The sequence below is a fragment of the Diceros bicornis genome, chromosome 1 (genome assembly GCF_020826845.1).
Source record: "Diceros bicornis minor isolate mBicDic1 chromosome 1, mDicBic1.mat.cur, whole genome shotgun sequence".
Taxonomy (NCBI): Eukaryota; Metazoa; Chordata; class Mammalia; order Perissodactyla; family Rhinocerotidae; genus Diceros; species Diceros bicornis.
This window is the reverse complement of record NC_080740.1, coordinates 44,326,318-44,353,044: the sequence shown is the minus strand read 5'-3', so window position 1 is coordinate 44,353,044 and position 26,727 is coordinate 44,326,318. Positions and strand designations below refer to the sequence as shown.

Here is a 26,727-nt window from a genome sequence, read left to right as displayed (position 1 = left end):
GTGTGTGTGTGTGTGTGTGTATAAGGACACCGGTTATATTGGATTAGGGCCTACCCTAATGACCTCATTTTAACTTTATTACCTCTTTGAAGGCCCTATCTCCAAACACAGTCACATTTCGAGGCACTAAGATCTAGGACTTCAACATACAAATTTTGGAGAGGGCACAATACAGCCCATAATAGGAGAGTTTATGAGATATGAGAGCATTTCCTGTCTAGTCTATCACTGAGTTATAGAGTATAAGTGTTTATGGTAACTCCTCAACTCCTAATAGCTCCTAAGGTTGGCCTAAGGGTGACACTGGGATCTTCTCCCTACCCCTTTAGAGAGGGCAGCTCCCTCTAGCACAGCATTTGCTAGAGAGGGGTGTGCACCACCAGACAGGAAGCTAGGCGGTATAAATAACATTGAATCACATAGTGAAAGTGATTCAATTCCCTTGCAGTTCTTCTGAGGAAGTCCTTGGCCCGTCTGGGTCTGCTGGTAATGTTTTTAACACTTGCTAATTCCTCCCTACCCACTCCCCCTCTTTTTTTCCTAAACAAATAGAAATCAGGCTTTAGGCTCAAGAATCTTTGGCAAGCAACAGCATCTAGCCCTAACTAAATACTACTTTTGTTGTGTGATTGTTTTCATTGAATTCATGAAGTCACCCACCATTTCCATTTGTGGTAAGTGATTCTGTTTTCCAATTAAATTCGTATACATTTTTTATTTAACATTAAGTATTTAAGTTAAAAAAAAGGGAATCAGTTGAAAGAAAAATGTTAATGACAGCGCAGGTGGTAGGCAGATGTGGAAAAATCATGAAGGTGGTCTTCGAGGGATCTGAAGTCTTAGAAACGCTGCTCTAACATGTAAGATAAGCAGAAATATTGGTATTACTGACACGAGTTGTCCACTAAGGGACACTTCTTAGAACAATGGTACTTCTAGCTCCACGCTGGGCCACTCCTCTCAGTATTGTGGTCAACACTTGCTTCCAGGGGCCTGGTCCACTCCCCAGAGTGATGTGCCTTCTCCACTGAAGCCTATGGGAAGATAAAGCGGAGCAGAGCTGCATTCCCCTTTTGTTCTCCTGAAAATTGCCATATCCAGTATCTAAACAAATCTCTACCCACAGAGCAGGGGGCCATGCTCTGGATTGTTTCTCTTTTACTTCAGTTCCAACCTTGACATTAGTAAGGCCCTCATCCTAATGAAGGAGCAGCTAATAACAGAAGTTTAGTACAGACACATGCAGACAAAGCAACATTTCTAACCGGGATCTGAAAACTCCCAGGAAATCCCAGCATATATCTGATTCCTCATTCTTTTCTATGCTTGTTCTCACTCTGTCACGCTTTTGTTTTACAACTTGGGGGTTTCATTTTTTACTTCCCTACTGAATTTCTGATTTAACGCTAACTTTAGGACTCACATAGCTCAAATAGGAGGCTAGGCTTATGTTTGTGTTGGACATTCTAGCTTTATAAAATGTTTTATCTGCAAGAGTAAAATATCTCCCTAATCAAGATTGGTTAAATAATCTATTCTATAACTATGTGATAGTTTTAGAAGAATTACTAATACATGAGGGAAATGCTCATGGTATATTAAACTAAGAAAGCAGGTCACAAAACTGCATTTCTTGTAAAGTACTACTTTTTAAAAGCATTATATGCACATATTACAATTGATTCATATATAACTGGAAGACTATGCCATAATGTTATCAACGGTTCTTTAGCTGGAGGGATTATGAGGGGTTTTAATTTTACTTTTATACTTTTCTACGTGTTCTTAATTTTCTATATTTAATTTTTATTTTGTTTAAAATTTGAAAAAAATTATTAAATTTAAAATAGAGCTTATGTTAAAAAAAAAAGTTGTATTCAAATATTTCCAAGATAAAATCTCTACTATCTAAAATGGTGACCATTGCTGGCCAGAGTTCTTTGAGAAATTTCTTTTGCCTTCTGCTGAGAAAGAGATAACAATGTTACCCTTAGTCCTGAACAATTCTGTACCAAAAGACACAGTCTTAGGTGAGATACACGGTCAACAAAACAAAATAAGTTTGACTGATTTCCTTACGATTAGGTTAGTGAAATCTCTTTTTGCCTGGAAGAGATTAAAAACAATAACAGCTTTTGTTACAGGATTAGTGAAAAGAGCTGATACCAGAATGAAATATCAATAACTTCATATGTTATTTTATTCCTTTACAGCTATTTATTTTGGCCCCTCATATTATAAAGCTTTTTCGGGCCGGCCCCGTGGCTTATGGGTTAAGTGCTCGCACTCTGATGCTGGCGGCCCTGGTTCGGATCCCGGGTGTGCACCGACACACTGCTTCTCCGGCCATGCTGAGGCCACGTCCCACATACAGCAACTAGAAGGATGTGCAACTATGACACACAACTATCTACTGGGGCTTTGGGGGAAAAATAAATAAATTTAAATAAAATTATAAAAAAAAAAAAAGGCTTTTTCTATGGCAATTGTTCTCAATCTTTTTAACCCCATCACCCGTCAGATCCAACACAGCCCCTAAGAATACCTAATTTTCCATGGGACAAGAAAGTGGCCTCATACAGGTGCAAATCAGAACGGGAAGGGTAATTTTACTTGGATAAAAATACTCGTAGATGCTTCTGCTATCCCCCCACTTTGATAATTACTACTCTATAATATTTTGTTGCCTTTTATTGAATATTTAGACCAGGCACCTACCTATAAAAAAAAGCTTTACTATAGTCTGCTAAACATTGTTAGTGCTACTTCATTCTCCCTTCTCCCTTCCTAACTGTATCCTAACTTTCTTTCGTGTCTCCAAAACCCATGTGCTTCAGGCAAACGTGACTTCATCTCCAGCCTCAGAGCTAGGCCTGGTTGGATTAAAGGTAATCTCAAACACTTGCAACAGTGACTGGTTTAGGAATAGGACCTGGGCAATTCAGCTGTGGCATTCCTCTGGCCGTAGGATTGTTCAGAAATGAGCATGAGAGCCAATGTGAGCCAATGAGGCTCCAGCTGCTTGGAAAGAAGTTGCCTTAGTGTTAGAAGAAAGCCCCTGGAAGAGACGCATTCTTTCTCTGGAAGTCATTTTTTGCGCTTGTGAAGCACGGGACTGTCACAGCCTCTCCCCAGTGAGGGAAGCTGACCTGAGAATGAAACAACTCAAAGTGGAGGGCACACTAAGGGACCTGCAGGGGCTGTACCAACCCCGAAACCCCCCCTACTTCTAAAGTACCAAGTACATCCATTTCCTTATTCTGTAAACCATTCGGGGTAAAGTTTTCCATTTCTTGCAGCTGAAAGCTTACTAATACTGATACAACATATGTAATATTGAAGAATTCCTCAAAATATAGGTTTATGATTTTAGTGTGAACTCAGTTTCACTTCAGAGGTTGGAACGAATAGGGAAAGTCTCTGTAACTATCTTGCTTAAGTTGCTTTAGTCTCTGTAACTATCTACTTAAGTTAATCACTTAAAGTGATTAACACTTTAAGTGTCCATTAAATACAGCATAATAATATGGTTGGTTATAAGAGATGAGGGCTTTTAGCAATCACAAAATGTCCATGATCTTAAAGTAAATCTTAATAGGATTTGTGCTTAAACTATATTTTACCTGTAATGTCCTTGAGATCTAATCTTAAAATATCAATGCTGGTAAAAAGTAGGGGCCGGCCCGGTGGCGCAAGCGGTTAAGTGCGCGCGCTCCGCTGCGGCGGCCCGGTGTTCGCTGGTTCGGATCCCGGGAGCGCACCGACGCACTGCTTGGTGAGCCATGCTGTGGCGGCGTCCCATATAAAGTGGAGGAAGATAGGCACCGATGTTAGCCCAGGGCCGTCTTCCTCAGCAAAAAAAAGAGGAGGATTGGCGGATGTTAGCTCAGGGCTGATCTCCTCACAAAAAAAAAAAAAAAAAAAATATCAATGCTGGTAAAAAGTGATTAAGATACATTTCTTTGTGAATAATTTATGTATCACATCACCACGTTGAAGAATTACATTGAAGAGAGATTTCAATGAGATTTCAAGAGGATCACAAAAATAATCCTAAAGTTTTTTAAAAGTGGTGCCTTTTCAGATAATTCATTCATTCCTTTAAATTTATTGAAATATTTTAAAATCACAACATTAAAACTGTAAAAATAAAAGCAGATCAACTTTTAAAAAAAGAACTCCCCTTTTTCCTTCTTTGGTGAAATCATTTCATATTTTAATCCGTTAACAAGCAGTCTAGGAAATTAGTACCTTTAATGGTATGGGGAGAAGGAGAGGTGGGGAAAAAAAACAGATGCAAGGTAATCCACGTGATTATTTTCTAAGAGAATTGTAACTGCATTGAAAGTATATGTTTTTGAAGATTATTTAGGTGCCAAAATAATTGAGGAAAACTTGTGTTACATTTTGATAGAAAATCTTCTGCTCTTCAAAGATCTTTATTTTGAGGTTTCCACTTTCTCTCCATTAAATTCAGTAGTATTTATTTTGCAGACTACAGGTCCATAGGCACTTTGCCACCCATCCTCCATTATTTACTTATATTTAATTTTCTAGATTCATACATTCCTACACATTATAATAGCACGTGGCCACAGAAGAAATAAGGTATTCGGGCCAGCTGAATATTGATCATCTAGATTTAAATTGATTTCTATTTTGCTGACACACGAAAGTAGGAAAAAGAAAAAGCTACACCAAAAGAGAAAGCTCTTAAATTAAGGGAAAATGTATTAAATTAACTCTATCCTTTTTTTGTGTGTGTGGAAGTTCATGTTTGAGATTTTAGAATGGAAAGCAGTATCTGATAAGATCCAAACAAACAATTTGTAGGCTCTATTTCCAAAAAATCTAAAACATTTTAATCCAAAAAGACTTTGTTTTGGGATAGGACTTGTAAACAAAATATCTCAGTGAGTGAAATTTTGACCAAACTAAACAGCGTATCTCGATATGTTATTATCTTTGACTACAGCCATGGTTGATTTTAAGGGAGTGGAAAAAAAAAAATGTATGGAATGATTTTGTCTCATTACTGGGTATCAGATTAAAATACATTATTTGATTTAAATGGATTTGAAGATAATGAATTCAAGGAACTGCTATGAAGTTCCACCTTTTCGTGTCAAAATGATAAGGTTAGGCAACCATACTCCTGAGAACCAGGCTGGGTATGGAGAAAGCTAATTGATTTAAGCAGAACAGTTTAGGAGAAAGGACTAGAAGAAAAGAAACCTGACCACGTGGGTAACATGAGCTCTCCCTAAGCTCTACTCGCAGAAGGGGTAAATTAACTGGTCAGGTGAGATAATAATTTGGTCCACTGCAATGCATTTGTTATACCATTTAATACTTTTTAAATGGAAGCAAACTCAAGCCCTGGAATGTCTGATCAGTTTTCCTAAAACTCAAAAGTTTACTTTAATTTAAAAAGAATCACCAGTGAACTTGACTGAACATAGACATATGATAAATTTATTCAATTCCTCTGATTAAGTTCACAAATAAATTTTTCAAGATAGACAGAGATGTGAATTTGGATATTTGAAATTTGAAGAAACTCCTGGGAATCTTATGGCGCCTTGTGGTTCTATTTTGGTCCCATTAAGAAATAGGAGAAAGTCCCTGAAAACTTGTGATTTCTACATTTAAAAAACTGAAGCATAAAAGTTTGACAAAAGTCAAGCTTTGTTGAAGAAAACTGCTGGCCAAATATAATGAAATAATATTCTAGCATTTTATTTTGAAGAAATGAATAGTCCAAGAAAATTTTTAATATTCTTATAATTTATAATAGAGGATATAAGTCAAATACATCATATTAGTTTATGTTTAGAGTCCATCTACTGGCTAAAATTCATTATAGTTTTATCCATTCATTCAACAAATATTTATCGAATGCCTATTGTGTGCCAAGCACTATTCTAGACCCTGGGGATAGAGAGTTGAACAAACAAGGTCTCTGTTTCATAGAACTTAATTAAGAGATTGTCCTTCATTGGACTTGTGCTATTGACATAATAACAATTTAAACAAAGATTTGGGATGTATCAAAACAGTGTATCAAACAGTGTTAAAATTCCCAACAAGAAAATAATAATAAACAAGTAATAAAATGTCCTTTTAACCTCACCCTGCTGAATAGACATCATTTTGGTGTGTTCACATTCCTTGATAGAGAACAGAAACCGGTTTGTTAATAAACACTGCCTGGATGGTGGACAAAACTATAATATCCCATATCTTAGTACAATGCAAATATTATTTAAATAAGAATGATTAGAACTGGCTGACAAATACATATTTTTAAAAACATATTTAGAAAATACCTCTCAATGTATCTATAAGTATTGCTTTAAATTCTGCAGAAGTCTAGATTTTTAAATATTTTTTTCTTTGTTATTTTAAGTACCCTTCTCACTCCCTAATGGAGTAATCCTCTTTGCTTGTCATGTTTCTTGTGGCACTGCCAATGAGAACACTAATGAAACATAAAAGTTTATTATTATATTTCTCTTCTTTTTCTTCAGTTTTCCTCTTTCTTCTCTTAATATTTATAGAACAATCATATTTTTCAAGGTTAACCCACTCATTCTCATCCCTGACGTCCCTGCAAAATCATCTGTTTATAGTCATCTTAACCTTCAAGACTTCTCCCAAAGCATCACTGTAAATCTTTCTTTTCTCCTCTACTCCAATAACTCATTTCTTCTCATATTGTTAAAAAGTTTCTGAAATCAAATAGATTACAAAGTGTTTTTTAATGTTTCAGAGAATGGCTGGTGCAGTCTGAACAAGACAATCTCACAGCTACATTTCTTGATCTGCACCAAGTTATGTATTCACTTTTGTCCTCCACACATGTAAGCATTGTTATCTCTATCACTCAATATGACTGGTGCAGATATAATTCTAACATTGTTGTAAATTTAGCTTTACTTTTTTTTTTTTTGTGAGGAAGATCAGCCCTGAGCTAACAGCTGCCAATCCTCCTCTTTTTGCTGAGGAAGACTGGCTCTGGGCTAACATCCATGCCCGTCTTCCTCCACTTTATATGGGACGCCGTCATAGCATGGCTTGCCAAGCGGCGGGTGAGTTGGTGCGTGCCTGGGATCCGAAGCGGCGAACCCTGGGCCTCCGCAGTGGAGCGCGCGCACTTAACCGCTTGCGCCACCGCACCGGCTCCTAGCTTTACTTTTTTAACAAGAATTTATTGAGCCTCTACTATGAATTTACTCAAGACACTCTTCTAGGCACTAGGAATACGGTAATGAACAAAATAACATGCTCTCTAACTTACTGGAATTTAGGTTTACCAGTTTGGGGAAGATCATATATTTCTGGTTAATGTTAGGATAAGCCGGTCAATGTTGACATTGCAGATTCTTAGCTAAAAACTTTTAAAAAGTCACTGCTTTTTGCCTTGCATTCAATTCTTATCTGGGACATTAATCATTTTTATTATAAAAAAGCAATTCACATTTGTAACAATTGATAGAGTACACTAACATTCTATCACACTCAACAAGCCTAAGAGTACCTCTCAGCTAAACATTCAACCACTTAAATCTGGAGTAACTAGAATATCCAAGTCAACCTTCCTAAGAACTTCATATACTATATGGAAATAGCAATGATTTCAATATATCATTAGGATAATAACTTTAATCTTCTCCAACCCCATGGATCGTTATGCGGAAGTAGGATGTTACTTCCCCTTAGACATTATATTTCTCCCTTTCACTATTGCAAACAGCTTTTAAAAGGAATCTGGCTCAAGAATGTAAGTGAGGAGCTTTTCGAAGAGTTCATCAAGTGACTCCTTAACTGGAGAGGAGGGTTGACATGGATGGGGTTTGGGTAGGGTAAAGGCTGAAGATGTAGTCCAAAACAAATTTCTTTGAAGTGTTGTGTTTTATCTTTAAAAATCAGGCAAAATGTCTATTTTATCCATTTGGTTTCATGTTTATTTTAATTTCTTACCATTGACCAACATTGTTCCTCCAGAATATAAGAGTTTCTACTCCAATTTCCCGGCACAGTTTCATAGTCTCAGGTCATATGTTTGAGAGTCACTGGGGTAGCCTAACACAAGTACTCAGAAGACCTGACCTCTGACTGTTTTAGAATTGTTCAAGGTATCCAACTTCAGATTTTCTCATCCATTAAAAAGTGGTAAAACTCCTGCTTTACTCTCCACAGTGTTAATGGAAAGATCAGAAGAGTTGATAGGACATTGCTATTATTATTATTAAATACCTGGTTTGTTCAACAATCTGATCTTGGATTAGGGTATAAACATGAAATGGTTCCGTTTTTCTCCAATTACTGATTTCAGCTGTGCTCCATTGAGTCTCCTTCTCCCATCCCTTAATGACAGCTTGGTCAGATCCCATAGCTTTCTGATCACGTTCAGCTATTAAAATATCAGTTCAGTCCAATTTAATTCAGTTTAAAATTCCACCTCATATCTGAAACCTCATCTCCTTCCATCTTTCCTGTTCCAGCAAAGTTTTCACCTAAGGAATTTCAATTGGGAAAGGAATGGGATCAACTTTTTCACTCCCTCTCCTCTATTTCTTTTGGGACCCTTTCTCCTCCAAACAATTGGGGTCAAAGATGGAGAAAGACTGCAAATATCCCTAACTTAGCAGATGCAGGTGTGTTCTTGTCTGTTGCTCTTTCTCCGTTCAAGATCTATCAGTTTCTGATGCCCTCTGAGTGGCTCCCAGCTAAAGGCTGAATCTCTCCTGGGACACGTGTGGATTGTTTCTAGGGGCAATGTTGATGGAAGCAGCGTAGGGGGCTTTCCCAACGCAGTGTAGCCTGTTCTGGAGACCAGCCTAACTCAGTCACTTTTGACTCCTCCTGCTCAACTGCTTCTGAAACCGGATCAGTTCCCATTTCAGATTCTACACCCCATAGCATCTCGTTGCTGCAGTCTCTTCACCTGGTGGCCTGTCCTCTTGGACACCAAATGGGTCAACTGAAGTGACCTACTACCAAATTCTCATCCACGGGAATCTTACACATCTTTGCCACAACAAAATGTGGATGCAGGCTGCTAATCAATCAATCAATCAATCAATCTCTCTCACACACATACACACACACACACACCCATACACACACATGCACAGTCTCTTTTTCTCTCTTCTTCTTCCTGAGGTGTCCACAGTGAGCTGCTGATCAGCAAGTCCATCCATCTCTGAGAGAGTTTCCTTTGGATCCACTCCCTTTTACTGGGCTTGGGGTGAGGAGAGGAAGCACTTCCACCTCTACAATGGGAAGGACCTCAGGCTCATCATTAACCACTCCTCAGCCCATCATCTTTGAATATAGTATTAGGTGGATGTTGGGCTGACGGTTGTGGGTAGCAAAGCCAGTGTGGTCACCTCTTACAAAGCCCTTGAGAGGTGTTCGGACCTGTGTGCTCTTCAGAATGAGGGAGATATAACACCTCTCTGTCATCCTTTGATCATGGATGACAACTCCAAGGCAACAGATAAAGTCCCCATTCAACATCCTGTTACCTGTTACACCTGCTGGAATCTGCTTGGAAATGTACACATTTATGCAAATAAAAAGTAGCAAGTTGGCAGTACAAACGTGCAATAATTCAGGAAGGACAGTTTCGTGCTTTATGCAACTGTCAAGGGATAATGGCTTTGTTGTACCACTGGTGAAATGGTGCAACTAAGCTTGCTAGCTGCTTACTGGCTGGGGGAGTTGCTTGTGCTATTGCTTAGGGAAGTGGGTGAGAAGTTGAGGGAGGGGGGATTCTTCTCTGAATCCAGGCCATATGTTTAGAGTCTTTCTCTTAATTCAAGGAAGGGTGTATTATTGCCTGTTGTAATTTTTTGTTGCTGTTTTTCGTTACAACACAGAGAGGTAGGGAATCATTTTATACCCTTCAGGTGTACTTGTAATAACAGCATTAAATAGAACCCTGTGCCAGAGATACCTGGTAGTACAGAAGACTCTGTGTTACCATTCAGTGGGGTCATGGGCCAAAACCCTCAAAACTGCCGTGGGCCAAAACCCTAACCCGGAAGCCTGGGGAATTTCCCCACCTGACAGCTGGGTAGGCTGGCATCAGCTCTTCCTCCACTATTGGCTTCAATGTTTCAAAAGGAAGCTTTTTAGAGGGAAAAAAAGATCAACACACATGAGACATTACATAATGGGTGAATCAAAGTTCCCCAATGTCACGTAGTGTTTCTCAGTGTCACAGTGGTACAGTGGCAGGTCTTTCATTCCAGCATCTACTATCTGTTCCATCCTCTAGCCCTAAAATGAAGCCCTCTCAAACGTCTGCTGCCTCTAGTTCATGGGCACTCTATCGATGGCATAGTCTTTCCAAAGCAAAACTGAGCAGCATTTTCTATTGGCCTGCAGCCCTTTTCCACAGTTCCAGAAGTGTCTTCAGCTCTGTCTGTTCTCTGTGGAGCAGGGGGCACTCTCCCACCCTATATTCTGCACCTTGCCTCAGAGAGAGCCACTCTGACACATAGCATGACAGGGTGGCTCAAAGCTCATCCCAGCCTGAAGTAAACCCATGAAGTTTACGCCACAAAGGAGGGAGTGCAAGAAATGTTGCTTTTCTTTAGACTCTTAAATTCAACCCCAAACTCCTTCTGCCAGGCGGAAATTCAATCTCAGTCATCACTGGGGCTCCCTCCTCCACACACAAGGTGTTGTGCAAAGGTGCTGGGGTTCTTACACCGAGTAAATATTTGGGGAGGCCTCGAAAGTTTTTGCTCTTGCTGGTCACTGAGAAGCTGTCCATCATCCAAGCCTCAATGGTCCCTTGAAGTCTAGTGAGTTTGCTGATTCCGTGTCAAATTAGGGGCATAAGAACCTGTGCCAAGGATAATAAATTGGTGCTTAAGGTCTCCCTTCCCTAGGGACCCCACAGGGCCCGTCCCTGTTTCTGTCCCCTCCTTAAGGTTCTGCCAGGGAGTGGAATGTGGGTCCCCACCAGACTTTCCTTCATCCTTCTCCTTCCCAGGCTTAGGCCATCTCTTCTCCTTTCCTCCCTACTCGCTTTTCCCTGCCCTTCAGGGATACCAATTATAATCACCTTAACGAATTTAGGCCAAAGGTAACTAATCCATGGCTGGCAGAAGTTTTGATTTGGCTCCTGCAGTGTTTTTTTTCTTTTCTTTTCCTTTTTTTTTAAACTGATATTAGTTACCAACATTTAAAAATTGGATGAGTTCACATAAAAATCTATAATTCTAGCTTCTTATGGAAATTTGGAAAATCTGGCTTTTACGGCATAGCGATAACCAGCTGGGGCAGAGAAGGGCTGTCCCTTTAGATAGCCGTGGAGCTCCGCTTCTGCTCAGGCCCGGCCCAGCCCGCTTCACAGTTAACAGCACCTGCCTGACCTGAAGGAGTGTTGGACTTTGGGAGGCTCTGCTGCGGTCTTTCACAAAAGCCAGGGAGAGGGGCTGCTTGGGAGGATGTCACCCTAGAGCAGAAATACAGGCCAAGGAGGAGGGGTATAGAGGTGCTAGTTATCTTTGCAGAAGCAGAAAAGGAACAAATCACAAAATAACACCCGAATAAATTATCCTTCCACAGTAACAGTAAAAATAGCTACCACATTCAGAGATTTCATGATGGCCGAGGCCCTTAAAAGAGCGAATGCCATTTAATCCTCACAAAAACCAGGTGAGGTAAGGACTATTAACCCTGTTTTACCCATGGCAAAACTGAGATTCAGAGAAAAGGTTGGCTAAGTCACAAAGCCAGTAAGTTGTGGAACTTGGAACGCAGTTTTGTGTGACTCTCCGATACTAGGCTACATTGCCTCTCCTACCACAGACATTAGCGGCCCTTCTTCAAAGGATTAAAGGCACCAAATTAATTGCCAAGTTTAATGAGGTCAAGTCTTGGATTGGAAGTTCCATCATCTTAGCACTAAGTGGGTACTAGTTGCTACCTTCACTCCCACTCCCTCTTCCAGAAGGAGGCTGTTTTCTAAGCACCTCTTGAAGGTCAAGTTCTGGCACCACGCTTTTACAAATAGCACTTATTCAATAGGTGTAATTTTATTAGGTCTGGGAGCTTGCCTTAAATTTTACCAAGTGTGCATGTGTGAGGATGTGTGAATATGGTGGGGAGGGGACAAGAAGAGGGAAGGGACTGAGGAAGTGGGACACAGCTCATGATCCCTCCTGTAGTGGGCCACAGAAGTTGTTGAAAAGATCAAAAATATAGAGGCATACTACAAGCAAATTGTTTTTCCAAAATGTAAAATAGCTCCAGAAAAAGAAAGGATTAAAATGAGTCAAAGTGCATTGTTTTGTTCCTTTTTTTGGTGGGTGTGTGGAAATTCATAGAAATAGAAAGCTACCTAATATGATAAGCTTTTAGGCTGACAAACTAATGAATTCAGAATCAAGTGTTTAATCAAACTCGTCAGGTTGAATTTGCATGTTTATAATGTAATGAATCTTACATTGTCTAACAGACAATTTTATATTTTATTAGCATTTACTTATGTATTTTGAAACAGCAATTGGTACTTCATGAACTTATAACAAAATTTTCTCTAATGAATTTAAGCTAAAATATGATGATTTATGCTAGAATTGAAGTTACTACTGTTTAATATCACATATGAAAGGAAATTAGATTATAGAATAACAGATAAGAAGGCTATAAATGCTGATGGAATTATAATTCCATTTCTAGATGGGATAGATGGGAAATTTCACGTCATTAATTTTGTACAGTCTGAAAAAAAAAAACACAACCATGCCAACTAAGCTGATGACTTTTCAGTACCTGTGATGAGGTGGTTTTAGAAGTTATAGTGTTGTTTGGGGGAAAAATCCAGATAAAGGGAACTATGTGGAAATTTTACTATGTGAAAAAAATTTCTTAGTTAATTGTAATGATTTGTCAGTTTTTTTCTGACCTGAGATTATTCTCTGGCATTCAGTGATGGTTTACAATCTAGGTTTTCAGCCCTGCGTGGATATCTTAAAGCAAAACAACAAGGTGTACTGATGGCAATTCCTGGGTCTTTTACAGCTACTACTTCAGGTGTGAGACTGTTCTCATAAAAAGATAATAACGAAATGGCATTTAGTACATTTAAGTTCTGAACTAAGGAATCATGTATACTACCATTGTACAGCTGAAACCTAAGCTCAAAGAGGCAAAGTGTCTTGCGTGAGGTTACCCAGCACGTAAATGGCAGAGGTGGGTCTCAGACTCTGATCTCCTGGAGTACTCTTTCCATTGGAGACGCTTAGTCTCATTGCTCTGACCACCCTTTGGCTAGAGTTGAAGGCTAAGTAGTGTTTTACAACACTGATAACCTTGTATTTTGCTTGTTGTTGTTGATTTGTTTGCTAATATTCTTTGAGTATTGTCAATGTGGATGTATTTATTAGACTGCTCAACAGAGGATACATTAAATAACAACATTGGTACTGCATCAACAAAATTTAGATCGTGGTCAACGCTACACGATATGTGACTAGTTTCTTCGCGAAGAATTTCAAGGGAAAAAAATTGAGAGTGAGAACCTATAGATTAAAAGAGACAAGAGACAGATCCACCAAAACGTGTTTTGGAACTTCTTTGGATCCCGATTTGACCAAACCAACTGAAAATAATTATTAGACAATCAGGGAAATTTAAACAGTGTATATTTAATGGTGTTGAGGAATTATTGTTAATTTTTTAGGTATAATAATGTAATTGTGGCTAAGTATCTAATATTTTAAGATATTTAAAAAAATCTTTATCTTTTAGAGGTACCTATTAAAAGAGATGAATTGATATGATACTAAGGATTTCCTTCAAATTAATGCAACAGATGAAGATGATTGGTCTTTAGTTGATAATTGTTGATTATCTAGGTACCTGCGGGTTCATTATATTATTCTATATGACATCTTCTACAAAAGTACGCACTGTTCAACGATGAACCCAAAGTAGATCATTACTTTGACTTATATTGGATAATGCCTTATTTCAGGGAGACCTCGGAAGGGACCTGAAAGGGTCTTAAAAGTCGCCTAGTCCAATCTTCACATCCTCCTCCTTTTCTTTTGGGCACAAAGCGGGGGTGGGGCTGGGAATGAGGGGTGGGGATTGTTGTCTCTTCCTCCGCCTTCCCACCTACCGCGCCCGAGGTCCGGTTTCAAACTACATAGCCTCCAAAAGATTTCTAATCTTTCCTAAAATAAAGCTTGAAGTTGGGGGGCGGGGGGGAATGTAAAGGGAAAAATGTCAGTTGACAGCACTGAAAAACCTTGTTTAATTTTTGGTCTTGATTTTGCTAATTAGTTACTTTGTTGTCAGGGGGTAGAAGAACCTATACCTTTAATTTCCCTGCCCACGTGACAGTGTTTTGTTTTAGCCAAATTTCTAATGTACAGGAAATTCTCGGAAAGCTTACGTCACTGCCAACCGTTACAGTAATCACCGTATTGACGCTACTTGTTTTCAAAGCGTGGAAACTTGAGGTGCCGCTCGAGGACAATTTAGGGATTTAAGAGTTTAGACTTGAGTCATTATTTTTCTGTGATTTGATTTTTAAGCATTGTTGACCCTGGGGACCTGAACGGAGCTAGTTTCTTTTTCTGAAATCTCTATTGATACGCCGCTTCCCAGCTCGTATCTGGGGCACAAATCAGAGACTACTCTATACTCACACTCCTTACAGGGGAACTTCAGGAAGCGTTTACTGCAGTAGTGCGCTTGCGCAGTTGGTCCCCAACAAATCTCCCGCCTTCCCCTGTCCCGCTAGCAGGGGGCGCTGTGAGGTAATGGACTAGTTTTCTCCTTAGGGCTCTGGAATGTAGCGTAAAAGGGCATAAGGCGAAGCAGGCTGAGGGGCGTTCTATCCTCGACTGCTCTGGTCTCTATCACCTTTTGTCCTCCAGCCTTCCCGGGGCACTGGGCCTGCGGGCCTGGTTGCTAGGCAGAAGCGGGGCGCGGCGGCTGCCGCTACGGCTGCCCGGGAGTTTGAAAAGCGCCTACGCAGGCGGCAAAAGGTCCTCAGGCAGCGGGCTCGCCTCCACCTGCAGCCGGGCCGGGTGGCCGAGCGGCTTTTGCCTTGAGTCGGGGCGGGTTAAGGGCTGGGCTGGCGGCCCGGGCCCAGGGAGCCGGCGCGCTGCGCAGCGGGGCCGGGCCGCAGAGCAGGGGCCGGGCCGCAGAGCCGGGGCTGGCGTCCGGGACCGGGGGCGAGCGGTGGGACCCTGCCGGGGGTCGCGGGCTACCGCCACTCACTCGGGTCCCTCTTCCCCCCAGCAGACCCCGCCTGCGGGCCGCCGACCGCGACCATGGTCTCCAAGTCCGACCAACTGCTCATTGTTGTGTCCATCCTAGAAGGTGAGCGGCCCGGCACTTGCTTTTGCAGCTGCTGCTTCCGGAGTTTTAACAGAGTAGTGTGGGGCCGAGGCTTTGTTAACCTTAAGAACCCTGTCATCTTGCTTTCGCGGCCCCAAAGACTTGTTCAAAGTTGTATGTAGTGAGGTCTGTTAGGCAATTGAGTTACAAGTCTCTCAGGGGATTACGAGAGCTATTAGGGATAGGTGGTATTTAGCGTGATCGCCATAGACCCGGAGAATGTAGGAAAGGCGATTTCCGTCAGAAGCAGCATGTCGATGACTTAGATACGAGCTAAAAGTGAGCCTGGAAAGCACGTTCTGTTCAGTGGCCTCCGATAATACCGTTTGTAAGAACTTCGCTTTGACTGGAATACATGTTTCCTGCAATTTCAGAAGTATTGCGGAGGCCGTTCCCTTTACAAGTCTTGATGCGGGGCTCAGAAGACAGTGGTTGTCAAGAGGGTCTATTATACGTCTTGAAGTTTGGTTTGTTGAATGAATGACGTTTGTTTATTGGGGACTCATCGAGTGTCTGGCACTGTGCTGAGAATGTAAGAATAAAACAGTCCTGGTTCTAAAAGCTAAGGGTCTAGTGTGGATAACGTGTCAACACATACTTCGTCAGGGTGTGGAAGAGGGAATGTCCACCTCTGTCTGGGAGAGCTGGGGAAGGTTTCCCAGAGGAGGTGACATTTATTTGGGTCCTAAAGGATAATTTATAAGGTGAAAAAAGGAAGGAAGGACATTCCAGGCAAAGGGAAGCGCAAAGAGCACTTAAGGTGCAGAAAAGCAAGGCATGCTCTGCGATTGCTTTAATTCAATGTGGTGGGAGAGCAGGAAAGTGGAGGGCACAGGGGAGGATAAGTGAATTGAGCGTAGGTTATGAAAAACATGACAAGAAGGCAGCATCTGAGTGGGCCAGAGGAATGAGTGGCTTCTCCCCCACGTCCCATGGGAAGTATTTTATGGAGCCTGGCACTGTTTGGGGGGTGGGAGGAAAGAGAATGTTGTAAACCTAGTTTTTGTTTTCTTTTTGTGAGGAAGATTAGCCTTGAGCTAACATCTGTTGTCAATTCTCCTCTTTTTGCTGAGGAAGATTGGCCCTGGGCTAACATCTGTGCCCATCTTCCTCTTCTTTATATGTGGGACGCCTGCCACAGCATGGCTTGGTGAGTGGTGCGTAGGTTCGCACCCGGGATCGGATATCGCCAACCCCGGCCGCTGAAGCAGAGCATGCGAACTTAACCACCAGGCCGCCACTTGGCTGGCCTGTAGTTTTTGAGTTTTGGAACAAAAGACTGACCAGAAGGCATAAAGTGTTCGGGCAGTTTTAACTGTTAGGTTATTGATTGTTTAAAGACGTAGGACTGAAATCCTCTTATAATTTGGTTAACAAAAGCTTTTGAACTTGGAGCTGTGCCCCATACTATTGAGGAAACAGAAGTATAAGGTGCGCTCTTTCTCTTCAAGGATGTAGGATTCTGTCTCCTTGGAAAGATCAAATGAATGTGCAGGACACGATATGTTGGGTTGTCATATAATATTAAAAAAATATGTGATATAGGCTGTAAACATAGGTTTTGTTGAGGTGAGTGGGGACTTGGCTGAAGTGCCTTGAGTGGTAAGTAAGCTTTAGATAGGTGAGGATGGAAGAAAATCATTCCAGGCGATGAGACAAGCCAGGCCACCGTGGGAGTGAGCGTGGTGGGTGGAACAGTGAAGAGGTCAGCAAGAGGACCGGGGTGGAGGAAGGTGAATATATAGGAATATTCTGGTAAGAAATAAGCTTGTATAGCTAGAGTGAATAAGCATTGGAGGATCTTGAAAGCCAAAGAGTTTAGATTTAATGTTCTAAAAAGTAGGGAGGCAGCATATAGTGTTCCTAAGTAGGAGAGTGTTTTTTGCAAGTTTAGTTTAGTTGCAGCGTGCAGGGGAGAGAACCTGGAGTCAGGGATGTCAGTTAGGTGTTGCCACAAACATGTCTGAAACTGGCTTGCGTCCTCCCTCCAGACTGTTCCTCCTCTTGTTTGTATTTCCATTCACTGTAACCATGCTGTTGCCTCAAGCCAAGAACCTGGGACTCATCAGCTTCCTGGGTTCCCTCTCCATCCCCAACTTCCAAATGGTCACGCAGTGTTGTTGGTTTTGTTTTTAAAACAATAGTAGGTGCTTCATGTAAACATTTAAATGAATGAGTTTCCATTGAGTGCCCTGCTGTGGGGCCCTCATTATCCCTCTAATCTATTGTAATAATCTCTTCAGTAGTGTGTTGCATAAATGTTTTCTTCTTTTCCAGAAGACGTCTACTGTTCATATTACTGTCTGGAGATAATCTTTCTGAAATGAAACTCGCATTTTCTTAAAATCCTTCAGTGTCCTTAAGGATAATGTCTATACTTCTTAGAATGGCATACGTGGCCCTTTATGGTAGACCTCTTGCCTACCTTTTAAGCCTCATCTCCCCTCCTGCCATATGTTCATATGTTCCCAGCCCTTCGACTATATTGAGCTGTTTGCAGTTTCTTGACTACATTTCTAGAAATGCCCTTTATTCAAAAGAAAATGATTGGGTTTCCACCGTGAGCAAAATTTGGGCTGTGTACTGGATTCAAAGGATGAGTAAGACAGGGTTTTCATTCTCGAGGTATTCATTATCTTGGGGACAAGGTGGGCCCTGTTTGTTCCACTACATATCCTTTGTTCTCAAGCTTATCGGAGGTTATAGTTATGATCGTCTGACTGAAAATATAGGTTTTTTGATGTATGTGAAATTCATTTGGGGGAACCTAGTGATCTTTTAGAGCAGCTGAAAATGAGGTCCAGAGAGAGGCCTCTGTGAGTGCTAATTGAGAGAGCCATGCCATACATGGTAAGACTCCTGATAGGCGGTTTCAGATGAGAGCCTCAGGTTGAAACTCACAGATTTACAATCAAGGTCTTTCTGACCAGCTTCATGTTTAACTAAGTAGCTCGCACCAGGTGAGTAGCGCAGGGATGTATTTACTTAACAGTGGTTATAACTCCCCTGACCAGGGCTCCCTCACCAGACCTATCAACAGGTTGACTGTAAGATTCTTATTGCTTCTTCCTTAGTTCTTTAGCTTTCTGTTTTCGGTGTTTTAAGTTTGTTTCTTTCCACTAGACCCTCAGTTCCTCGAGGGGAAGTACTCTGTTTTACTCTTTTTGTATCCTATAATTTGACGTAATACCTGATTCCGAATGTCTTCAGTAAACAGTGAAGTAAACGGGCAGTACAAATGAAAAGTGATGTGTAGGTAGACTATTTTAATATTTCTTGATAATATATAACATTGTCCTTGAGAAGAGAATGAATGAATACATGTGTTTGTCTTTGTTCTCCTAATTTGTAAAGCGTCCTTAACTGTGTTAACAGGAAAAGAAAGATGCAGGTAAATTTGCTTCTGCTGATTTGATTATTTCCCAACTCTCCAGAGGACTTAACTGTTCTGTATTAAGTACTGGTATAGTAATATCTAAAATTGGTGTAATCACATTTTTAATTCTTAAATTCTAAATGTCATTGAGATCATTGCTGCTCAAAGTGTGAACCAAGGACAACAGCATTGACATCACCTCTGATCTTGTTAGAAATGCAGACTCTCAGGCCCAGCCTAGACCTGCTGTACCAGAATCTACGTTTTAACAGAGTCCCCAGATGATTGATGTAGACATTAATGTTTGAGAAGCACTAATTTATAAATGATAGATTTCAATTTGATTCGTGTTTCTTATGAATCCTGAATTTGAGTGGGTATGTGAGTATATGTTAGTGCGGTAGTTTATGGACTATATGATGTCAACCACTCTTAACATATATCAATTTTTAAAACACGTGCTAAATGATCATATTTCATATTTTTACACTTCTGATTAACCCCTATAGTCTTTTTTTTCCAGGTCGCCATTTCCCCAAACGTCCAAAGCATATGCTTATAGTAGAAGCAAAGTTTGATGGAGAACAGTTGGCTACAGATCCTGTGAACCATACTGACCAGCCAGAATTTGCTACTGAGTTAGCCTGGGAAATTGACAGGAAAGCACTTCATCAGCACAGGTGACTTATTTTCAATTTGTTCTGCTCTTTTTTGGGCTGTTATAAGTAAATATTTTTATATCTCTCATTAGATTATAATAATATTTGTTGAGTGGTTTTCTTTAATGTGCCAGGAAATTTTCAAAGTACTTGGCAAGAATAATTCATTTAAACATCACAACAACCCTATGAAGGAGGTATTATTATTTCTCGTATATTACAGATGAGAAAACTGAGGCCTTAGAGGTTAAGTAACTTGCTCTAAGTCACTTAGCTGGATAGTGGTGGAGCCCAGCAAGTCCAGCTCCAGAGCCTAAGCTTTTAACCACTACATCTAGATTTTTTTTCTTTTTGCTAATATCTGAGACAATAGATATTCCAGAAGTGCCATAATGCTGCCTACTCAATATTAAATATGGGTTGGAATTTGTTGTAATTTCTATTAATTCATTTATTATATATTTTACCTGGCTTGCAGAGGATATGTAGAGAGATATATAGTAATTATATGAGGGACTCTTTCTGATTAATTTTACACTTGATTTAGGTATATATTAGTATATAAAACAGACTTAAAGTTATAGCCTCTTATTTATTTCATGAACTCTGATGATCAGCAGCAGGCAAGAAAAATGATGCTTTTATTTAAAAAAAGGATTGAAAATATATTTCCTTCTGGGAAACGTATAATCACTTCAAGACTTGCTCTTTCTTAGTAGTAAATCAAATAAAAATACAAAGTTAAATGAAAGCAAAGAGAAATTTATTTTCTTCTATTGCTAGATCAGTTCGTGGATTTATTTGAAAGGGTATTAAATTCTTAGAAAATACCAAAATTTTGTATTTCCTTTCAGTAACTTCTGGAATATCTGCTTAGACAGGTCCTGGTATGAGACATTAGTGCCTGCATTGGTGCTTGTGTTTACAGTTGTATTAGTGCCACGTGGTACCACTCTGAATGTTGTAGGCTGAGAAAATAACACAGAGAGATTGAATATATAAATGATGATTTTTTTGCCAAGGCAGGTTTCATAGTCATTCCATTAGATAAAAGTGATGGCAAAATCTAATCAACTTACTGTACGAGCCAGTATAGCAGTTCCAGACTCAAAAGAACCCATACTACACCAGTCAAGGTCATACTTTCAGAACATTGTCATATATTACATTAAATTATTGTTAACTTAATTTTAATAGTTTATGGTATTTAATTCCTAAGTTTATTTTGTTTTTTTAGCAACAAAAAGAGCTATAAGCATATGTGTGTATTTGTAGTTTTATGAGTGTGTGACAGTATAAGAAAAATAATTTAAAATCAACCATGAAGATTCCTGGTAATTTTTGACTTTAAAAGAGTTCTGTACTTTACAGAAGCTTGAGAAACGTTGACCTAGATGATAGTTTCTTATGAGAGAAACTAAGATTTTCGACATGTTTTGTTTATTACTTAGTTGGTATATTGATAAGTAGACATAATTAATAGTTCATGCCAGTTGAAGAGTTTTTCAGAAAATATAGACTAGATGTAGGTTATCCAACAAAATTATAATTGTCTCGATAGTAGTAGGCGGCTTTTTCAAGGCTCATAGACAAGTCAGTTCAATAGTAAGCAAAAGCTATTTTATTTATCACATAAATTGTTATGTTACAGGCTGCAGCGTACTCCTATCAAACTCCAGTGTTTTGCTTTGGATCCCGTATCTTCAGCTAAGGAAACTATAGGTTACATTGTTTTAGACTTAAGAACTGCTCAAGAAACAAAGCAGGTACTGCCCTTTTGATGTTTTTGTTACTCATTGTGTTAGACAGTTGACTCTTTTCAATAGATATCAGATTGATGGAAAGGACATTGGATTCTGGACCTGATAGGTCATGGGCATGAGCCAGTATGGCAGTTCTTACGTTTCACTTTATGAATTTGATTTAGAAAATCCTGACCTTTTGGTCGTTGCTTTGACCTAGGACTATCTTTCTCAAAGAAACTTTTCTTTGAGCTCAAATCCATGTTCAAGTTGCGTTTATATCAAGCTTAACAGGTTCAGTTCCTAAGCTTTGCTTTCACAGGTGATCCTCTTCAGGTGTTACTTGCTTCAGTGAATGGTCGCCACTCTTCTTCCAGTTATGCAAACTAGAAATATGGAAGTCTTCCTCGACACCTCCCTTTTCAGCCTCCATAACCACTCTTTCCAGTTGGTTTTCTTCTCCTGATCCATCTACTATTCTGCATTTTTGCTGCTCTCATCCCAACTAAGCTGCCATCATTTCTTACCTTGGCTGTCACAATAGCATTCTAATCGGTTTCCCTACTTCCCGATCTTTGCATTCCTTATGTACTAGTCAGAGTATGTGAACTTATTGAAACACACTTATGTAAATAGTACCCCACACACATGAAAAAAAAAAAAGAAAGAGAAACTCAGGGTTTTGATTCCCTGAGTGCTAGTGCTTTAGTTATTGAAAATGTTTCTTCTTATGTCTTTTTAAATATCTTCCAACTTTTTGTATATTATAGACTTTAGAAATGCTTACTTTCAGTTTTTCTTAATGACTTTGTTTTATCTCAATTTTCTTAAGAAAATAAAGTAAAACAAATTCTCCTTTTATTTTAAAGTCCTCCATTCTTGATTTGAATCTTAAATTACAATTCTATGAAGAAAAATTTATCTGTTACTAATGCTTTTGCTACTGATAGCAATATTTGCAAATGAGCCAGTCAGCCTGGCCCAAATTTGGAGTCATTCAAAAGAAACCGAAATTTTAAATGCTTTACAAGAGGACCCGTTTCTCCTCTGTCCTTGAGTACTCATTACCTCTCTGCCTCTAGGTCCTAAAAAAGGTTTTCCTTCTTTAGTCTTAGACCCTGAACCGAGAGCCATGACTGTGTCCCTGACGTTTCTCCTACCAGCTTCTCTGCTGCAACTTGCGTGTGTCTGTAAGACACTTTTGCAGTCGCTTTGGTTACAGAGAAGGCAAATCCTCTTAGGAGGGGGATGTCTGAGAGGAGATCGTGCCTCTAAGGGCTCTCTTGGCATTCCTTTCCCCTTGTCTAGTCCTTTAGGACGGTCGTCATCATATTTGTGACCAAAGTTAAGGAGAAATGTTTCCAAATTACATTAGTTTTAAGAAAACTAAATGTTGTCTTGCTTATTCCCTTCTGTTTGCCAGCAGAAATATTTGAACTTGGCCAGTAGAGTATTTGAAGTTGGCAATAAATTGATTTTCTGTAAATAAACATAAACATAGAAAAACCCAGCTTTATTTTTTTGTTACATAACAGAAAAATGTATCATATTTTTCAGAAAAATATATATTTTATCATATCAGAAATATATATTCAGAAAAATATATCATCTGTTATATATATGAAAAATATAAATTGTGCAAGTAGCTAATAATCTTTTTTTCAGGCTTATACTTAGCAAATATCTCTCATAAGACATGCAGGAAAACTATGTTATGAATTTTTGCCTTTTAAAAAAACTTGGTTGTGGATTTTTTTTTTAAACCTACGGCCTAGTTAGTTTCTTTTACTTATCAAACATAACTTGCATATAAAACAGCGTGTTTTGTTTTTTTTTTTTTTTGGTGAGGAAGATCAGCCCTGTGCTAACATCTGCTAATCCTCCTCTTTTTTTTGCTGAGGAAGACTGGCCCTGGGCTAACCTCTGTGCCCATCTTCCTCCACTTTATATGGGATGCCACCACAGCATGGCTTGCAAAGTGGTGCGTCGGTGCGCGGCCGGAATCCAAACCAGCGAACCCCGGGCCGCTGCAGTGGAGTGCGTGCACTCAACCGCTTGCGCCACTGGGGTGGCCCCTGGTTTTTGGTTTTGATCAGTGTGAGTACCAGTTACTTGCCTTTATATAGCAGTAGTCAGAGTAAGAAGGCTGTTTCCAGGTATTGAAATGGTGCCCCTACAGTAATAATACATGTGGTCTTGGCTGTGAGATTTTTTTTTTTTTTTTTTTTTTTTTCCCACCAAAGCCCCAGCAGATAGCTGCATGTCATGGCAACACATCCCTCTAGTTGCTGCATGTGGGACGCAGCCTCAGCATGGCCGGACAAGCAGTGCGTCGGTGCACACCCGGGATCCGAACCCGGGTCGCCAGCAGCAGAGCGCACACACTTAACCGCTAAGCCACGGGGCCGGCCCTGGCTGTGAGATTTTGAAGACTGGTTTGGGTACTAGAATTTCTGAGGTTACTTTGGGGGAATATTCAGGTAATTTAGGATACTTCATTCTGTGAGAAAGCCTTTATATGTCAATATCAGTCAAGTACTTGGTTCCTAACCCAAAACTTTACCATTAGGCCTTTACTTTAGTATTTTGTTAGTGTTTTTATTAACACTAAACTTTTCTTTTCCTTATTTGATATAAACAGAACAAAACCGAAATGTGTCAAGCAGAAAAGGTATAACAGAAAAAGTGAAAAATTAGGGGTTATGGCAATGGAAAATTGGTAGTCCTTTTTTTGTTTAAGAGATGAAGTGAGATTGGGGACATATGAGTGAAGATGGAAAGAAATATATTGTGTTTTCTTCTTTTTAATATATTACCTGTTAAAACATAGGAATAGAAGCCAAGAAGACAGTCTAAACTTCTACTTAATTTTTTCAAGAGGAAATTCAGGTAGCTTCTTAATATTCTTTTTTTTTTTTCCCCCTAAAGCCCCAGTAGATAGTTGTATGTCATAGTTGCACATCCTTCTAGTTGCTATATGTGGGACGCGGCCTCAGCATGGCCGGAGAAGCGGTGCGTTGGTGCGCGCCCGGGATCCGAACCTGGGCCGCCGGTAGCGAAGCACACGCACTTAACCTCTAAGCCATGCGGCCGGCCCTCAGGTAGCTTCTTAAGCAGAATTAATTTCTTTTGAGGAAAATATGAAAAAAAAACTTTAAAAGAGAAGAAAGTACTCAGAAACTACAGGAAATATATTTAGAACCTTAGAGAACATTCCCCACTATGTATTTCTTATTAACCATTAAGGTGTTTTGTTGTTTTTGTTTTGTTGTTGTTCTCTAGGCACCAAAATGGTACCAGTTGCTGAGTAATAAATACACCAAGTTCAAGTCTGAGATACAGATAAGCATTGCTTTGGAAACAGATACAAAGGCGCCAGTGGATAGTTTTAAAGCAAAGGGAGCCCCCCCTCGAGATGGAAAAGGTTTGTGCGTCATCTCTAAGGATATTCTCTCAGAAGTCCTATCTCGACTAGAGCTTTAGGAAGGTAGTGGGTATTACAGGGAGATACATGCAGGAGTATAAACTGATTTTACTCCAGTACATCAGGCAAATATTGTGATCTTGTTACACATGCAACATTTGTTGCTCTTAGCTCTTGTTTACAAAACTTAGAAATAGAGAAAGATTTTCTTTTCTGTATTTGATATACCACAGAACAAAGCAGAATTTTGTATTGTTTTTAAAATTTGCTGTTTAGGAAAATTTTCTTCTAGGATGAAGGGTAGGAAAACCAAAAATCGTTATGCTCTTCTCTCTTAACTCAACTGTAGTTTAACAAAACCTTCATATTTTTCTTTCTTTTTTAATTAATAAACTTTATTTTTTAGAGCTGTTTTATGTTCACAGCAAAATTGAGTGGAAAGTGCAGAGTGGTCCCACATACACCTGCCCCCCGACACACACAACTTCCCCCACTATCAACATCCCTTAACAGAGTGGAACACTTGTTAAAATTGATGAACCTACATGGACACATCATCACCCAAATTCCGTAGTTTATCTTAGGGTTCATTCTTGTTGTGCATTCTGTAGGTTTTAATAAATGTGTAATGGCATTTATCCATGATTGTATACCCTACAGAATAGTTTTACTGCCCTAAAAATCCTCTGTGTTCTGTTCATCCCTCTTACCCACCAACCCTTGGCAACCGCTGATCTTTTACTGTCTCCATAGTTTTGCCTTTTCCAGGATTTCATATTGTTGAATTATATAGTATGCAGCCTTTTCAGATTGCTTCTTTCACTTAGTAATAATGCATTTAAGGTTCTTCCTTGTCTTTTTATGGCTACATAGCTCATTTCTTTTTAGCACTGAATAATAATTCCATTGTCTGGATGTGCCACAGTTTATCTGTCTATTCACCAAGGACATCTTGGTTGCTTCCAAGTTTTGGCAATTAGGAATCAAGCTGTTATAAACATCTCTGTGCATTTTTTTTGTGGACATTTTCAGTTCATTTGGGTAAATACTAAGGAGCGTGATTACTGGATCATACGGTAAGAGTATGTTTAGTTTTATTAGAAACTGCCCAACTGACTTTGAAAGTGGATGTACCACTTTGCATTCCCATCAGCAGTGAATGAGAGTTCCTGTTGCTTTACATTCTTGCCAGCATTTGATGTCAGTGTTTTGGATTTTGGCCATTCTGATAGATGCGTAGTGGTGTCCCGTTGTTTTAATTTGCAATTCCCTATATGACGTTAACGTCTTTTCATATATGCTTACTTGCTATCTGTATATCTTCTTTGGTGAGGTGTCTGTTCAGATCTTTTGGCCATTTTTTAATTGGTTGTTTGTTATTGTTGCATTTTAAAAGTTGTTTGTATATTTTGGATAACAGTCCTTTATCAGATGTGTCTTTTGCAAATATTTTTTCCCGGTCTGTGACTTGTCTTCTCATTCTCTTGACATTGTCTTTAGTAGAGAAGAAGTGTTTTTTTTTTTTTTTGTGAGGAAGATCGCCCTGAGCTAACATCCATGCCAATCCTCTTCTTTTTGCTGAGGAAGACCAGCCCTGAGCTAACATCCATTGCCAATCCTCCTCCCTTTTTTTCCCTTTTTCTTCCAAAGCCCCAGTAGATAGTTGTATGTTGTAGTTGTACGTCCTGCTAGTTGCTGTATGTGGGATGCCGCCTCAGCATGGCCGGACAAGCGGTGTTTCAGTGCGTGCCTGGATCTGAACCCGGGCCGCCAGTAGCGGAGCGCACGCACTTAACCACTAAGCTATGGGGCCGGCCCCAAGAAGTTTTTTTAATTTTAATGAAGTCCAGCTCATCAGTTCTTTGATGGATCATGCCTTTAATATTGTATCTAACAAGTCATCACCATACCCAAGGTCGTCTGGGTTTCTCCTGTGTTATCTTCTGGGAGTTTTATGGGTTTGTGTTTTCCACTTAGGTCTATGATCCATTTTGAGTTACTGTTTGTGAAGGGTGTAAGATCTGTGTCTAAATTCATTTTTTTACATGGGGATGTCCAGTTGTTCCATCACCATTTGTTGAAGAGACTATCTTTGCTCCATTGTATTGTTTTTGCTCCTTTGTCAAAGAACAATTGACTGTATTTATG

The 26,727-nt window shown here is 39.7% G+C and overlaps 1 protein-coding gene across 6 annotated transcripts in view; it reads left to right on the top strand.

Annotated features, from left to right (window-relative positions):
• Nucleotides 1-15,244: 15,244 nt before the first annotated feature.
• CEP120 (centrosomal protein 120) overlaps nucleotides 15,245-26,727 on the top strand; it is a 76,458-nt gene continuing 64,975 nt past the window's right edge. For all 6 annotated transcript variants that reach the window (XM_058539417.1, XM_058539398.1, XM_058539388.1 and 3 more), the window contains exons 1-4: nucleotides 15,245-15,360; nucleotides 19,278-19,434; nucleotides 21,065-21,179; nucleotides 24,438-24,579. In XM_058539417.1, the coding sequence (XP_058395400.1) occupies nucleotides 15,312-15,360; nucleotides 19,278-19,434; nucleotides 21,065-21,179; nucleotides 24,438-24,579 (463 nt within the window). In that variant the 5' untranslated portion in view covers nucleotides 15,245-15,311. The remainder of the gene's footprint in view (nucleotides 15,361-19,277; nucleotides 19,435-21,064; nucleotides 21,180-24,437; nucleotides 24,580-26,727) is intronic.